The following is a 16,735-nucleotide window of genomic DNA, read 5'->3' as shown; positions in this document are numbered from 1 at the left end:
AGCTCAACGGTCATTTCGCGCTTTTCTTGTCCTTTTCTCTTTTCTTCCTTTGGTGCACCCGCTTGCAGGCTACACGAGTTCCCCCCGCTCATCATTAGCTATGGCGGACGCATCGGGAAACGCGCTGAAGCGTCCTCACCCCGACGATAATGGCAACAACTCTCAGAAAAGGACCCGTTCAAACCATGGGTCCCCAGTACCGGGCTCAGCTGGCGCTCCGGCCGGTAAAGTTGACATCGAGAAGATGATGGCCGAAGCCCGGGCGAAGGCCGAAGCTGTACGCGCTCGGCTACAAGCTGCGCGCGGCGGTGCGACACCCCCCGTGCCCCCGACTGAGTCGAGCCCCAGTCCCGCGCCGCCATCATCGACACCTGCCATGTCAAGATTGGAGCAGATGAAAGCCAGAGTAGCAGCGGCTACAGCAAAGGCGAATGCACCTCCGCAGCGACCCGAGGCACCCGCGCCAGCATACCAACAACCTCAAGCATTTGACGATGATAGTTTTTCCAAAGCTCGTGGCGGTCTTGATGTCGGCCTTCACCCGGCCCTACTTTCTGACGCTACCCCAGTATTCTCGGGTAGCAAAAGCCGACAGCAGAGGGGGGATAAAGCAGGAAATCGTGGCAAGCAACTCGATCTATCTGGACCATCCATTGAGGAAATCAGAAACAATCCTTATTTCGATCCTAGCCTCGGGCCGAAGGCGACCATTGCCAAACCTCGACAATCACGAGAGCTGAGTTTCAATCAGAAAGGCAAATATGTCCAACAAGCGATAAACTTACGTCGGGCGGAACAGTTGGAGGCTATGAAGAAACGAATTGCCGAGCGAGCTCGTCTGGCCGGCATTGACGAGGATATGGATGTGGAAAAATCGTATTCTGTCCCCGCCCCTCCAGCTGTGGAATGGTGGGATGAGAGGTTCATTGATGGCAACGATTATGATGCGATTGAAGACCCGGCAAAATTGAAAATCGACACCGTCATTACCCCCTACGTTCAACACCCCATCCAACTCGAACCCCCACAGGAGAAGCACATGCCCACTCAGAAGCCAATGTTCCTCACTCCGAAGGAACAAGCGAAGATTCGTCGACAACGCCGTATGGCGGACTTGAAGGAACAACAAGCAAAGATTCGATTAGGTCTTGAGCCAGCGCCTCCGCCCAAGGTCAAGAAATCTAACTTGATGCGAGTCTTGGGAGAACAAGCAGTCAAGGATCCGACTGCCGTGGAAGCCCAGGTGAACAGAGAGATTGCGGAGCGTAAAGAGAAGCACCTGACCATGAATGAAGAACGCAAGTTGACTAAGGAGCAACGACGCGAGAAGTTGGAATCCCAGCAAGAAAAAGATGCGGCTTTGGGTATCTTCATGTCTGTCTACCGAATCGACAGTCTTGCCAGTGGGCGAAACCGCTTCAAGATTGGCAAGAACGCGGAACAAAATAAATTGACGGGAATTTGCATTGTGCATCCAAGATTGAATCTCGTCATTGTTGAAGGAGGCAAGCATTCTGTGAACAACTATCGAAAATTGATGCTAAACCGAGTTGACTGGACCGAAAATCCTGGCCCAACCACATCAGACCGCAACCGCGAAAGCGAGCCGTTGTGGTTGTCTACGGAGGATGATAAGGGTGAAGCACGAGACTTCAGCCAGAACACATGTACAATGATCTGGGAGGGTCAATCCAAGTCTCGTTTATTCAAGAGATGGGTGGGAGCGAGAGTCTGTGAGACAGAATCGGAGGTCAAAGCTGCTTTGGCCCGTACCAATACCGAAAACTTCTGGACATTGGCAAAGAGTTTTAAGCCAGCGGAATTCTAAGCATAGCTAAGGGGGCAATCACTTATCATATGATTTCAACCATGTGTGAATCATCAATTTCTATGAATATGTACTTTATCCTTGATACAATGAGCCATGCCTTTAATTTTCACAAGACTATCAAAAACTTTTAATGCACCCAATCAAAAACAAGGAACCCGCTTCCCAATGCAGAATATACCAATATAAAGTCACCGAGTTTCAGGGTGAGCGTAGAATATAAGATAAAATAGCAGATAGCAAAATTAGGAAGGTGGAGGTCCCTGCTGGCCGTTGTTCAAGTTCCGCAAAATATCCAACTGGGCCTTGACCTGATCAAAATTCATAGCTGGGTTCTGCTGTTGACCCTGTGCAGGAGCTTGCTGGGGCTGCTGGTATTGTTGCGGTTGCTGTTGTTGTTGCTGTTGCTGGTATTGTTGTTGCTGCTGTTGCTGCTGCAAAGCAGCCAAGAAGAGAGGGTTTATGTGTGCCTGCGCAGGAATTCCAGGCTGGAAAGGGTTCGGCTGAGGGAAAGCTTGTGCGAAGGGGAACTGGAAGGGGAATTGTGTAGGTGCGCCTTGAGGAGCTTGTTGCTGCTGGGCCGCATACTGCTGTGCGTATTGCTGAGCAAATTGCTGGTACCCAGCGAAAGGCTGCGGCATGCCGAAAGCAGGCTGTTGCTGTTGAGGGTACGCCGGTTGGCCGTAGGAAGCCTGCTGGTGCTGAGGAGCTTGTGCGGGCTGGCCGTAAGAAGAGCCTCCAGTCGGTTGTTGAGGCCGACGATCCTGGTCTTGCTCCCGAGATCCGCCTCTTCCAGCACCTCCTCTGCCACGACCTCCCCGACCGCGGTCAGTGCCTCGGCCACGGCCTCTGCCTCCACGGAAACCAGATCCACTACCCTCAACGGGTGCTTCGTGGGTGCCCATCATCTCGTGGAGGTTCTTCGGGCGAGCAAGAGGTGTGTAGCCTTCTTCACCTCCCTCATCATAGTTAAGTTCTGATTGACCCAGTTTCGAGGGTCCCGGGGGTCCTCTCTTAGGCTTTCCGCCATCTCTGGCGTCCTTTCTCTCTTGTCGCTTTTGCTTCAACTGCCGTTTGTAATCGGCCTCAGCCTCGTCATCAGAGAACTCCATCTCATCCTCGGCGACCTCCTCGTCGTGGAAGTTTGAAGCATCACTGCCCTTCAGGCCCTTAAGCGGTTGGGTAAAGACGAAAGTAGAGTGTGACTCGACATAGTAGATGGGCATATCCTTCACCAAGCCTCTTTCCTGGACTTCTGCGGCAGTTGAGAACATCACAGTGTACAGCGGGTGCTCAACTCTGCCCAGGGTTTCTGACACAACACCCATGATCTTGCGATCCTCAGAACAGAGCAAAGACCCCGACTCAAGGACCTGATATTCTCCAGAGGTGTTGGCCTCGACAAGGACGGCATTTTCGATAGCTGCTTGTACTTTGCCTAGGTAGACAATGTTCATCTCTGGAGTGATCGTGACATCCGGGATAGGCAAGACGTCCTCCGCAACCTCGTTGGTAGACCGAATATAGCCACCGGATTTGCCCTTGCCATCGCCTTCATCGTCAGAGCCACCTTCGGCCATCATTAGAATCCGGGCCTGTTCTTCGGGAGTGAGGATCGGGTAGTCTTCGTCGTCGCTGTCATCGGAATCGGAGGAGCTATCTGATGATGACTCGTATGGGGAAGAGTCAACTTCCCATTCAGGGTGCTCTTCCTCCCCCTCTTCTTGCGCATCTCCCATCTGGGCTTCTGAAGTTCCATTTGCATTCTCTGTGCTGCTAAGCTCGGGCATCTGATCAACCTCCATCGCCTCGTGGGCTCCCTCCGCTTGCTCCTGCCGGGCAAGAGTCTCGATTTGTCCATTTTTGACAGCATCGGTGGTTTCCTCCATTGTCACCGAGGGTTCAGCTGTCGCGTCCTTGACCACAGAGACATCTAACTCTGGATCGACGGTGGTCGGCATAGTGGGCTGTGCCGGTTGCTCAGTGGACTGGTCGTTGGGGCCGTTGACAAGACCAAGACCTGGGATCATGGGGGTCATAGGAGTAGAAGTCGAGGACTGGACTGGAGTCTCAGTAGCTGAGCTTGCTACTGACATTTCAGCATCCATAGTAGCGTTTGCGACAGGCGGCGTATCGATCGTGTCGGGTTGGTTCGAGGCAGGGCCGGCACTGACCGCAGCCTCGGAGATATTCTGGTGATCGCTCATAATGAATGAATCAGACCAAAAACAAGGTCTTAAAAATGCGACTGAGGAAGTACGAAAAAAAATGTTGCGGAAACTTTTTTTTGCGGATCTGCCAAAGCGGTCGCCGAACAAGCTCCGCTTATCGCTATCTTAGCGCAGAATCGCCGGAGTTAAACACGTCTTCAGCAACTACGCAAAATGGCTGGGAAGCATCAAGGCTCTGCGCCTGCTCAGAATGCCCCTAAAAAGGCTCGGTAAGTCGCCTGAGATTGTGAAAAATGGAGTGCATTGGCTAACTATCTTGTATCTAGTCCCCCGCCCCCTCCGTTCTACCTCCCGCTAAACATCACCCTCTACGTTTGCATCTTTGCCAACGGCCTTGCGGCATTATTCTCCCCAATTCAAGACTGTGATGAGGTCTTCAACTTTTGGGAACCATCCCATTATCTCCGACATGGATATGGTCTTCAGACATGGGAATATTCTCCAGTTTACTCCATTCGAAGCTGGCTCTATGTCTCGCTTCACGCCGCGGTGGGCAAGCTAGGTTCGTTTTTTGTCCAGTCTAAGACCACTGAGTTCTACATGATCCGTGTGTTTATGGCGCTCTTCTGTGCGGCTTGTCAAACTAGACTTTACTCTTCTATCTGTCGAACCCTTAATCCTCGCATCGGCCTCTTGTTCCTCACAATCGTCATCTTCAGTCCCGGCATGTTCCACGCGTCCACTGCCTTCCTGCCCTCCACTTTCACCATGTACACATCTATGCTTGGCTTGGCTGCCTTCCTGGACTTGAAAGGTGGTCCCAAAATTGCACAGGGCATCATGTGGTTTGCGCTTGGTGCGATTGTGGGCTGGCCATTCGCAGGTGCTCTTATTTTGCCTCTTCTGGCCGAGGAAGCCATGATCTCTGTGCTATCTGGGTCTATTGGCTCATTTATCTTGGCCGTTCTTGATGGTGCGGTTAGGTGCCTTGGCATCGCGGTAAGTTATAGATATATAGCCCATGTAAAGTTGAGCTACAGATTCTGATTATTTCTAGGCTCTCGAGGTCGGGGTCGATTATGCTTTCTTCCGCAGGCTTGTCCTTGTCCCTTGGAACATTGTGGCGTATAACGTTTTTGGAGGCCAGGGCAAAGGACCTGAAATCTTTGGCGTGGAGCCTTGGACATTTTATATCCGAAACTTGCTGCTGAACTTCAATGTTTGGTTTGTTCTCGCCATGATGGCGGCTCCGCTTATGTTTCTACAGGTCATCTTCAGCTCCCAGCCTTCATCTTTCCAGAAATTCAGGCGCTCGATGACATTGGCCGTGCCATTCTACCTGTGGTTTGGTATCTTCACGGCCCAGCCTCACAAGGAGGAGCGGTTCATGTACCCCGCATATCCATTCCTTGCCCTGAACGCGGCTCTCTCCTTCCACCTGATCCTTACCTACCTTGGGTCCAGCGATCCCAAGGCAATTATCAGCCGTGTTCCAGCCAAGCTGAAGCTTGTTGGAGCCCTGTATATCATTATTTTGGCCGTCAATGTCGGAATGCTGCGCATGCTAGGAATGGTGACTGCGTACAATGCCCCTCTGAAGGTCCTGGAACCATTGCAGCAGGTAAACGTGACGCAGACAGGGAGTTCGGTCTGTCTGGGCAAGGAGTGGTACCGCTTTCCTTCCTCATACTTTCTCCAACACGACATGCGTGCCAAATTCATTCGAAGCGAGTTCAACGGTCTGCTCCCAGGCGAGTTCCCGGAATCGCCTAGTCTTCTCGGCCGGCTAGATGGTGCTTCGCAAATCCCATCTGGCATGAATGATCTTAACCGGGAAGATCCTAACAAATACGTAAGTTAAGGAAACCCTTCAAGTTGGTCCTCAAAATTCTAATGGTATTAGATTGATGTTTCTGAATGCTCTTTCTTGATCGACTCCTTCTTCCCGGGTCGCGAGGTATCCGAACTGGAGCCTCACTACGTTCTCGACCGCAAATGGGAAACTCTCACATGTGCGAGCTTCTTAGATACCGCTCAAACAGGGCTTCTTGGGCGATTAATCTGGGTGCCAAACCTCCCCTTTATTCCACCTCAATTCCAGCGCAAATGGGGCCAGTTTTGCCTTCTGCAGCGCAAGGCCGACGCTAGTGTCTAGTCTTCATTTTGAAAGCATAGTACATAAACCAACCAGTTGAATATATGTCCCAGTTCATCCCAAAGTCCCGTAAATAGTGCCAAGGAATACCACTTCCCGTTGCAATAGCATGGGGTACAAGACTGTCGGACTTACTTTACCCAATCAGGAGAAGAAATCCCGTTAAGTTCACGTCAATGATAAGCGCCTCGCCGCTGATAAACCATGTCATTGCCGTCAATCCGTGTCCAGCAATAGGCTCGTTAGATGCAGCTTCGGATCCAACGGCCGGAAATGGACGGTTCCTCGCCCCCTCTTTTATCCCCGCGTATGTACAAACCCCGGCAAGCAGACTTTATACAGATAACGAATCATTCGCATCCGATGAACAAGAAAGGCAGCTCACGGGAGAACTACGTCGTTATCACTTCGATCACGCTGCTTGACACAACATGAGCAAATCAGATGATGCTATACACTTATTTTTGCCAGAGCACCCCCAGCCTATAATGAATACATAATCCCATCCTCAAACCGCATTTGTGTTTAAGACTATTGCCCATTTTTATACAACATGGCTATAGCGATAGAATTTCTGTCACGGATAGCTCGGTTTATCATCCCAAGCAACAACCTCGTCGGTGCATTTCTAGCTCTCAATATCTGTGCCTGCATCATCGTCTTCGTCATACAGAAATGGAATGCCTCTAGCAGATTATCGAGATCTTCTACTCCTGACCTAGAGAAGCCGGCTTCAAGGGGTAGGGAGAAGATCACCAGGAATTTCGGAGGTAAGCAGTCGTCACAAAAAGGTTCCTTGACATGCATCTGACATGCATCTAACAACCTATCAGAATGGACGCCATCGGATTTTAAACGACCAACGGCACAGCCATATCCTGACTGGGACGTTCATACTTCCAAGCCCATTCCCTATCGACCATTTCGATATGGCCCGTAAGCCTAGGATATCAATGCTACGTTGCGCTTCTCTAATGCAAACTAGAAAGTACTTTGTCACGATGGGACTACGAAGTTTGAAGTTCGATGAATGGATTGGTAAGGGAGATCGACTTCACCACTGATAGAATCATAACTAAGAGGGTCATCCGAACCCAGAACTTGACAACCACTATTTAAAATTTCACGCCGACAAAGCCAAACGCATCACAGAGCGTGGCGAGAAATGCTACGGAACAGCACCGGAAGCCATGGACGGCGCAATCGAACTATTAGAGGAATTGTAAAGCCCCATCCACCCTCCCTCTATAATAACCAACTAATATCTCTAGATGTGACTATCTCCCAGAAAGATACCCAACAATGTTCCAAAAGACACCTACAGGAATAACAAACACAATCACCCACGAAACTTTCAATATCACCCAACGACCCCTCCCAGAAGACCCAATGGCAACAGCTGCCCGGCTAATCCAAGACGACATAGCCCTAATGATCGAAAAGCCAGACGGAGAATACTACCTGCTAGCAGGTGCAATCCTCCTCGCCGGATTCTGGCGCTTGCGCGACAAATTCGGAATGCCATTATCAGAGATCCACACATCAGGCTCGGTACCGCAATACGAAGAAAAACTCGAAAAAGGAATGAAGAATTTCTTTCGTAGGCTTAAACCCGAAGAGCCCGTTCTCCGGAATAATTATTTCATTCAGGTTGATGACCAGCTCGCCTGGTCACCCAGTATCGGGTCCGAAGATGCGGAAGAAGTATCGTGGAATACGGCTGAGAAGAATCGGGCTATTGAGCATCACTTTTTCAGGTCAGAACGACAGTCTCTGAGACGGTTGCCGAGGTCAGGAGCTGTGGTTTTTACTATTAGAACTTATTTTGAGCCTATTACGGAGATTGTCAAGGAGGATTATGTGCCTGGTAGGTTGGCTTCTGCTGTAAGGAGTTGGGGGGATGATGTGTCGAGGTATAAGGGCAAGGAAAAGTATCAGGACGTTTTGTTGGAGTACTTGGATCGCAAACATGATGAGCAGGTTGCTGCGGGTTTGGAGGTTGATAAGGAGGGTGAGACGCGGAGTTATCCATATTGATACTGTGATACTGTAGAAGACTTGATAGCTTGAAGTGTGTACGTTTCCACATTTATTCTATCCGGTCTCAATATAGTACATCTATAGCCTCGAGAATTAGTCGCGATTGGACTGGCGAACAATATCCTATGTCCCCGTCGAGGCACCGGCTCTTCGGCCTTGGTTTCGTCTAGCAAAAGCCCATTCCTGTTCCGCGCGCCAGGTACACTCGTCGCGAAAATCACAAATCCGGCATTTCCAGGCATCCGAGATATTGACTCCAATGGGATCACGCTGTCCTCGCCACCACTCCATCTGCGTTGTGATGTAGGATGACATATCATTAGGATCAAAGAGGAAGGACCGGCTTCCCAGAAGTTTGGGCTTCAGATCATCCGTAGGAGCTGAGGATAAGAATCGCGCCGTAAGCACGGGGGATATGAGGGTTGGATACTCCTCAAGGGTAGCCGGCTGGTTATGTGACGGGATAGAGGGTGCAATTGACTCCGTCTCAGGGATGGATGGGATAAAGGTGACACGGAGCTGCTCTTTCATATAAATCCAGAGTTTAAACAGATTGCCGTGCGTCATAAGGATACTCGTGGAGTCCTGACTGGCGGGCACCGGGCTAGATGACGCAGAACCAGAGCTATTGGAGATCTTTCGTACATCCTCCGGTGTAGGAGGATCGTTGAGGTCAAACTCTTGAGAAGAGAGCGTATCGAAGAATTCGTCGTTTAAGCCTCCAACTCCAGAGACAAAGGCCTCTGTGAACGGGCGTTCGGGGTCAAGGTCATACCGAGCCGCAAGTAATTCCATCGTCACGTCGTCACTCGTTATCATGCGATTAAGCATGTGGTAATAAAGTTGCAATTGAAGGGAAGTAGGTCGGAAGGATGTGCTCTTGACTGTGGGAATAGAGCGACTCGCTCTGGTCTTTACATCCGTAAGGTATACCCGAGCAAGGTCATAAACAGCTGGCGAGACTGCTTGAACGGGTGCTTGTTCGTTATGCATCTGTTCTGTCTGGCCGAGATCTTCGAGTCTTCGTCCACCTTGGGAGGAAGACAGCAAGAAATCAGACAAAGACATATGATGCTCAGGTAAAGCAGCCTTTGATGCCTCCACGTCTTCATAGAAGTTAGCAGCCGTAGCTTCAAGCTCAGAGTCCGGGCATTCGTAGGATAGCTGATCGATAACACCAATAACCAGCTCCCCGTCGACAAGGCCCCAAATCTCAAGCTCGCGTGTGGTGCCATACTGTCGCAGCATCCGCAGTCCCTGTATCACATTCCATATACGAAGAGCCCATGCATCCTCCTTCGTAGTGATATCCACAGGGACAGTAGTATAAATCTCATCCTCAAGCGTCTTATGCACCACACTCCCCTTCTTCATGGCCGCAGTCCTCTTCTTCCTCCCATGTTTCGTCAATGTATACCAATATTGCAGCTCGCACCAAGCCGGCGAAACCAAATCAGTGACCGAGAAAGCTTTGTTAGGAGGCCTTCGAAACCGCTCCACGGGGGACCTAGTATCAAGTGTCGGCGCTAACTGCTCATGCTTGATCCATTCTTGTTCGCGCACAGAAACTCGTTCTCGCTCTCGCTCTCTGCCTTCCGTTGAACTAGAGTGCTCCACTAAACGCTTCGGATATCAACGCGTCAGTCCAATCCCAAATTTCGAAGTGCAATAGATACACATACCAAGCGTATTGGCCCTGTTGTCTGCGTCCTGACTTGCTCTATCCTCCATCTCATCGCGTGTATCTGTACCCTCCCAAAGCCGCTTATTCGATGTCCAGAATGAACGAGGTTTTTCCCTGCCCAGCACCTTAGCCCGGGCAACCGGGAACTCCGCAATGCCATCTTCAATATCCGTGACCAGCGTCGCAATAACCGGAGGCTGTAGGTATGCCAAATGAGCCGGCTCGATGTGATTGTTCGCGCTTGTCGCAATCGTGGGGTCGGGAGTTTGCCTAGGCGTAGTAAAAAGTGAAGTTGGAGTGGCGTCGGTTTCGGCGGGCGCGCGCTCCGAGGCAGCTTGGGTGAGCAACTGGTTTAGAAGGACCTCTTCGTCGGGCGTGAAGTCAGATCCGTAGTCACTGTCGGAGTCCTCAGGCTGCGGTGTTTGCGGTGGGCAGGACATGCCTGCAACTGTCAAGGGGGGTCATGTCCTATGTGGCATGCGAGAGTTGGAGATGCGGAGTGCGTCATTGCGCTTCCGGTCTAGATCCATGGGTCCGGGTAATTTTGACACCAGAAATCACTTAGCGAGAGCACATTGTTTTGGTGCACGTTGATCAAGGATTAGGATAATAAGTGATTGAAATTGGTAATTTTCGGCGTGTGTGTAAATTACTGTCACTGGATGACAGTGCTTTTCATGGACGGTACTCTAGGTGGATAACATTTCTACAAAGTTGGAAACCCGGTGCCTTTAATTGGCTCTGCCTATTCAAGAAAATATAATCCAAGTCAAACGGGATTGTAATCGAAGGAGCAGAAAGAAAATCTTGATCTATTGTGGAATCTATGGTCTAACTTGGTATCTGCGAAATGCAACTTTTCAAAAAAACAAGCCCAACGCCAATCAGGACATCAAATCTATACATGCGGAATTCAAAACCCAAATAACGCTATTTATGCAGCCTGTCCGGCAGGAATCAGATTCCCAGTCATCGCAGGTGATGAGCCAGCCTCAATCGCAGCCTCAGCTTGCGCCACTTCACGCGCAGCCTTCTGGTTCAACCAACTCAAGTACGTCTGCCAGCCAACGGCAATGACTCCAGAGAAGACATTGCGATACTCTGGCGGCACGTACATGAAGCTGAATGCCGTGACAGCTGGCCAAAGCTTAACGCTGTTGGAAATACTGACGGGAAGGGCCTTCTTCAAGCGCTCCCAGGTTTCTTCAAAAGTGGCGCCTGCGAGAAGGGAGTGCACACTGAAGAAGTAGGTATTGAAAACGGGAGTGAAGACTATCTGTTGCACGGTGACCTTGGTCAAGATTGAGAGCAACTTAGACGAGAAGTTGAAGTTATTGTGGAGGAACCAGAACCTGACCGAATGTTAATTTATATGAACAAGCTGCGGTGTCGAGCTAATAGATGTTATACTAGATCCCGGGGCATACACTTACCAGTTATATGACGGAATGCTGGAACCTGCACCCACGATCAAGTGCCGGACTGTTCTCCATGGGTCATAACTACTCCCGAAGCTCGGCTTATCTTCATTCTCGTCCTTCGGTTCCACAGATGCCTTGGACGCATCCTGATTATCATTCGCTGGTGCAGGTTTGTCTGGAGGGAAAAACAGCTGCGCGCTCAAGTCACCGCATAGATAGATAACAATTGAACTCCACAACTGCGTCTGGTACGGCCGTTCCTTCTGCACACGAGCGTACCACCTCCCAAACGTCCCAACCGGTCCAGCCTTGATCATCTCGCCCAGTCGCCGGGTTCTTGTCAATGTCACTGCGGCATTCGGTGCGGCCGCTACGCCTGCGGCGGTGGCAGCGGTATTCTGGGGGGAAGACGGTGAGGGAGCGGACGGCGACGAAGGGTTGGAAGCCAATTTTCCATTTTTATTAAGTGACGACGCATCCTCCACGGCTTTCCCTTGGGGGGTTTCAGGCTTCGAAGCCTGAGCTGAATTGTGTCGTCGTGGCTGGCGCACCCGGCGCAGAGATAATCGCACCGGGGTAATAGGCCGTGGGCGCGGACCGATCGTAAACGCCAACGCGTGCGCGGCGAGTCCCTTTTGGAAGAGACTCATATCCAACGCTCCGAGCACGCTCATCTATTCCTGGAGCAACGACAAAGAAAGGATAAATCCCCAGGCAAAAGACCCAGCCTATCGGGCTGGAAGTCCGATTGTGGCGATAAGAACGAACTCCAAAGACTGAGGACCGATAACCGGAGGGCTTGACCGGGCGATTTAGGCCTGAGAAGAAACAGTCAAGGTAATCTGCTCAAGAAATGGCAAGAAAGGAGAATCAGAAAATCAGAAAAGGGAGAAATGAAAATAAAAAAGCAGATCAAAGGATAATGCGATGATTAAAAATCAGGCACGCAAGATACATCAACTCGGCAGTCGGCAGTGCCGTGATTCCCCGATTGAGCCCGAAAGTACAAGTCCGATCTATATACCTTATTTACGCGCGTAGATACTTTCTTCAAATGATTCAAATCAATTGATTCTTGATTCCTCTAATAGAAACGCCGTTTTTTAGATACGTAAATACATGACTCATCCCCAAGTGAGGTTAACATCAGGGTATAAAGTAGACAAACACACAAAATTCCACCAAATGCAATGATAACAGGAATGTTGCGAGATGAAAGGGATGAGGACTAAGATTATGTGGCAAGAGCACCTTTAAATGGTACTGCAAGCGCAGATGCAATGAGTAAGGTGTAATTAGTTTTTGAAGGACTCCCTGGTGTTGACGCGATCCATATCGAATGGATTGCCTTCGTAAGTCGGCACACGGTGCAATGTAGAAGTGGTAGAGTGGGCACGGCTGCGGCTGCGCTGCACAGCAGGCTCGTCATCAGAGTCGCTGGATAACTCGGTGTGTGGGGCAGGAGCCTCGGTACGGTCGTAAGTGATCTTCTCATCTTCCTCAGGCTCGGTCTTAGCCTGTTCCTGAATCTTACGCATGAATGCATCAGACTGGGCGGCAAACTTGCAACTCTTGCGAATTTTAGCACCATACTTGTAGAACAAGAATGGGAATGGAACACAGGCGAGAGCGAGGAACGCAGGAATGCAAGATGCCCAGTGAATGCCGAGGTTGTTGTACATGTAGGTGGTGAACAGAGGGAAGGCGGCACCGAAGCACGAACGCAGGACGGAGTTAGCGGCCAGGACGGAGGCGGCAAAGATGGTGTATGCGTCGATAAGGTAGTTCATGATACCGAGGAAAACAAGCACCATTCCGAAGCCGAAGGGTGCACCAGCGATGATACTGACTGACCAGTGGATCGAGGGATAATTGGTCCAGGCGAACCAAAAGAGACCAACTGGGACCGCAATGGAGGCAAGCATAACGGGTGGCAGACGGGCCTCGGGGGGTGCGAATCCCTCGTGCTTGTCCTGGGTTTTGATATACCGCTTGTTGTCCCAGATACTGTAGACTACAGCGAGAATCATACCAACCATGATGCCAAGGAAGGCCAATCCACTCACACCCTGGTTCCAACCACGGTATTCCTGGTAGACAATAGGGAATGCCGCAAACATCATATACAAGGTACCATAAATGATAGCCATGTACAGAGACAGCAGGAAGACGATGGGCTCCCGGAACAAGAGAACCCACGGGCGGGACAAAGCAACTTTGAAAGTCTCACCGAAGGTGACCTTGCCCTGATCGATATCAACTCTGCTCCGGTAGACCTTACCCGAGAGCTTAGAAAGCTTCTCTGCGCGGCGGCGGAGGAGTACAGGTGCATAAGTCTCAGGCAGAAACAAAGAGCCGATAATCCAAACCAATCCTGAGAAAGCAGCTAGGAAGCCCATAACCCATCTCCAACCAGCATTCATTCCCAAGAAACCTCCAATAATAGGACCCAGAACAGGGCCAAGGAAAGGAGCGGCGGCAAAGACACTCATGGCGACACCTCTCTGTCTAGCGGGGAACATGTCGGCAATGACACCACCGGCATTGGTAAGAGGTGAGGAACCAAATGCACCAGCAAAGAAACGAAGGATAATAAGCGTGTAAATGTTTTGTGAACCAGCGGTACCAGCATTGAAGGCTGTGAGGGCAGCGTATGTAACGAAAAACAGAATCTGGCGACCAAACAGCTCACTCATAGGAGCCCACAGCACGGGTCCAACGGCGAAACCCAAGACGAAAAGCGAGACACCAAGCGTAGCAATTTCTTCTCCGATGCCAAATTGCTCTTCGATCTGCAAAACACCACCAGTATATGCAGAAGAGACCAGTGCCACCGCTAATGTCGCTATTGCCACCACCATAGTATATGACCATTTTTTGGTCTCACTGAAAAGCATGGGGTTGCGGGGATCATTGTCAATCCATGTCACCACGTACGGGTCGTCTTCGGTTCCAGAGCCGGGATATGGATAGTCGATAATCTCCTGGGTGACGACACCTTGGTCTGTGACCAATCGCCAATATGGGATCTTGGTAAGAGCTGCAGGCATGTTGGCGACATCGTTCTTTTCGTCGCCTGCCATGATGGGCAGAATTATATGTAGGTCAACAAGTCGTGTAGCCGATACAAGACCAACGAGTGTCGAGGATGTATCAGTTGATTTATTGAGAAATCCGGGGTGTTTGTTTCGTGATTCCCGGTTTTTCTAGTATGGGCCGTTTGCGGGGAGGAGAGGGTCCGAAGTGGGAAGGTATGTCGCCACTTTATTAAGATTGAAAAATTAACTTAAATAGATTCAAGTGAAAAGAGAGAAGATATGATAAATCGGGGCAGTGGCCCCTATTTAATGACGGCAACTGCACTACGACTCATAAGGCGATGGGCCTCGTGGCGTTGATTTTTTTTTTTTTTAAATTTTCCTGGTCATCCAAGGTTAAAAGTCCGGACCTATGCCAATCTTAGAGATTTATACATACTAATCCGTAAGCGATGCACATTAATGAAGACCAATCGCCTGCCAAAGCACGGTAAACCCTTGTTCCGTCCAGTGGATTCGGAGAGATCAAAAAAGAAAAGAAAAAACTGGGACCCACTAGCAACCGGAGCTCGCCATGTCCATTGAACTTTAGAACCTTAGAACCTCCTATGTATATAAATATCAGGGTTTCAATGACTTTCAACAGGTCCACCACCCGGGATACAAGACCGCCGGAAAGTAGCTCGTTCAATTCTAATATCGTTACGAAGCTATTGGTTAGATATGAACCAAGAGGATTTTCGCCAGGCAACATCCGGTTGAAAATCCTGCAATGCTGATGCCAAGATGATGAAAACGTCCGTACCACGTGACTTATGCAAAGAATTTGACCACGTTGATTTATGCACCGGGTAGTCGGCACGCCTGTGATTGGTCGGCATTTGAAACATATCAAGATTCGTCTCAAACGCGTTGCGTCTACAGCTGCACTATAAGACGTGATCAGTCAATCAATCGATGCGGTGAAGCTACAGGCTACTCTACTCTTCAGGTCGTCATTTAAAAGTCACCTGTTCAAATTATAAGTTTGCCAATATTGGCAAACAACTATTGAGGTACAGATATTGATGGATATGGTTACACTCGCATGCCTATCCGGGCCCCAGTAGGCTCCCGGTGCAAGGGCCACATCCGTCATTATCGTCATCAGGCGTCGGCTCAATCCCGACCCGGCGGCTCGGGGATTACCATTAACTCCAGAAGGTTAGAGAACAGCCCAGAGCTTACAAACCCCCTTGAGGCGCAGATAAACGAGGGCTCCGCTGAGGTACTTTGAAGTACTATAGGAGTGGATCTTCCGCTCCTCGTGGTAACGATGTAATCAATCTATGGATTTGTAATCACATGTTATGCTATTGTCCCGAAATTATGCTTCATGACATATGTGCATAAACGTGCATATAAACTCCACAGGCCTGCAGATGGTAGTCTTGTAGGACATGATCCGGTTTTTGGTTGAAGACTTCTACTCCTACATGGACTTAAACTTGGTGGATCTTTCATTCTGCCCGTGGGTCGTATAATGTGGCGTCACAAAAGGGGGAAATGGTGTTGGTTCTAACATATATTTTCCAAAGTTCTGTCCAGTATGCTCTAGTTCATGATTTTACTACATCCAAGGAGCTCAAGGGTATTTTCAAGCCAAGGAAACAATACCCGCTCCAAATTGTACATTCGCATTCAGCTCTTGATAGGATTTTAGAAAGCACTGAGCACAAATTAGGCTTCGCTTCTCTCCACAAACGGGTCAATGCCCCCTCTCCTCCGGGCCATCCGCTCCCCACTCGACACCTAGGATACCAGGCACTGAAGCTGTAAACTAACTGCAAGTAAGAGCGCTGAACGGAAGATTTGCAACTCAGCCAACATTTCTACCGCGTGCACCGCTAGCCAGCTAGCTTTACGAGAAGCAATACCTCACGTGATGGGAGACTTGTTGACTTCGATATTCATGCCTCGAGAGTGCATCAGCCCCTTAATTTCTCACATTCTGGCCTATTGCTATGGGCGTAAACTGATAATCCAGTATGGCTCATCTGACCAGTAGTCGATTCCTCCAACCCCAACCCGCGAGGGCGCGTAGCCGGCTGATTGCAATGCATATCACACAGGGCTAGTCTTTAAGCGCCGCTCCACCACGACACCGATGCTAAAAGCTGAACGTGAGGCATTTCGTGTTCCTCATCGCCGATCTGCTCAGGACAGGAAACAACCCCGCGGCTGCTGTCGCCGCATATATGACATTGCCAAACCTTATAAAACCTTAAGTACGGACTGTTAGTAGGAATTTGAGGCGGTGTTCTAATAGAGACAAAATCTGGGATCATTCGTCTATCATTCGTCTGAGACATGTGGTGGTTAGTGAACCGACAGGTATACACTCTGGAGCTGTATAGTA

The 16,735-nt window shown here is 49.9% G+C and overlaps 7 protein-coding genes across 7 annotated transcripts; 3 read left to right on the top strand and 4 right to left on the bottom strand.

The window, feature by feature from the left end:
* Positions 1–100: 100 nt before the first annotated feature.
* Positions 101–1,828, top strand: N7484_002394 (U4/U6-U5 snRNP complex subunit PRP3; the record flags this gene model as incomplete). Its single annotated transcript, XM_057112814.1, has 1 exon — positions 101–1,828. One exon carries the CDS (start codon positions 101–103, stop codon positions 1,826–1,828), a length of 1,728 nt encoding a protein of 575 aa, XP_056977551.1.
* A 245-nt stretch (positions 1,829–2,073) lies between these two features.
* N7484_002393 (RNA-binding snoRNP assembly protein NAF1) lies at positions 2,074–4,035 on the bottom strand (the record flags this gene model as incomplete). The annotated part of the gene is made up of 1 exon (XM_057112813.1): positions 2,074–4,035. One exon carries the CDS (start codon positions 4,033–4,035, stop codon positions 2,074–2,076), a length of 1,962 nt encoding a protein of 653 aa, XP_056977550.1.
* Positions 4,036–4,212: 177 nt separating this feature from the next.
* On the top strand, positions 4,213–6,154 carry N7484_002392 (dolichyl-P-Man:Man(6)GlcNAc(2)-PP-dolichol alpha-1,2-mannosyltransferase; the record flags this gene model as incomplete). The annotated part of the gene is made up of 4 exons (XM_057112812.1): positions 4,213–4,268; positions 4,326–4,998; positions 5,057–5,851; positions 5,903–6,154. The coding sequence occupies 4 exons, from the start codon at positions 4,213–4,215 to the stop codon at positions 6,152–6,154; spliced, it is 1,776 nt and encodes a 591-aa protein (XP_056977549.1).
* A 553-nt stretch (positions 6,155–6,707) lies between these two features.
* N7484_002391 (heme-dependent oxidative N-demethylase family protein) lies at positions 6,708–8,191 on the top strand (the record flags this gene model as incomplete). The annotated part of the gene is made up of 5 exons (XM_057112811.1): positions 6,708–6,924; positions 6,988–7,090; positions 7,140–7,192; positions 7,253–7,376; positions 7,426–8,191. The coding sequence occupies 5 exons, from the start codon at positions 6,708–6,710 to the stop codon at positions 8,189–8,191; spliced, it is 1,263 nt and encodes a 420-aa protein (XP_056977548.1).
* Positions 8,192–8,317: 126 nt separating this feature from the next.
* On the bottom strand, positions 8,318–10,318 carry N7484_002390 (exonuclease V; the record flags this gene model as incomplete). Its single annotated transcript, XM_057112810.1, has 2 exons — positions 8,318–9,810; positions 9,877–10,318. 2 exons carry the CDS (start codon positions 10,316–10,318, stop codon positions 8,318–8,320), a joined length of 1,935 nt encoding a protein of 644 aa, XP_056977547.1.
* Positions 10,319–10,812: 494 nt separating this feature from the next.
* Positions 10,813–11,949, bottom strand: N7484_002389 (Mpv17/PMP22 family protein; the record flags this gene model as incomplete). The annotated part of the gene is made up of 2 exons (XM_057112809.1): positions 10,813–11,230; positions 11,312–11,949. The coding sequence occupies 2 exons, from the start codon at positions 11,947–11,949 to the stop codon at positions 10,813–10,815; spliced, it is 1,056 nt and encodes a 351-aa protein (XP_056977546.1).
* A 645-nt stretch (positions 11,950–12,594) lies between these two features.
* N7484_002388 (MFS transporter) lies at positions 12,595–14,382 on the bottom strand (the record flags this gene model as incomplete). The annotated part of the gene is made up of 1 exon (XM_057112808.1): positions 12,595–14,382. One exon carries the CDS (start codon positions 14,380–14,382, stop codon positions 12,595–12,597), a length of 1,788 nt encoding a protein of 595 aa, XP_056977545.1.
* Between the last annotated feature and the right edge of the window lie 2,353 nt (positions 14,383–16,735).

Source organism: Penicillium longicatenatum, assembly GCF_028827895.1.
Source record: "Penicillium longicatenatum strain IBT 33135 chromosome Unknown contig_1_segment0_segment0, whole genome shotgun sequence".
Taxonomy (NCBI): Eukaryota; Fungi; Ascomycota; class Eurotiomycetes; order Eurotiales; family Aspergillaceae; genus Penicillium; species Penicillium longicatenatum.
Note: the sequence above shows the minus strand (reverse complement) of the source record. Positions and strands in the feature narration are given on the sequence as shown.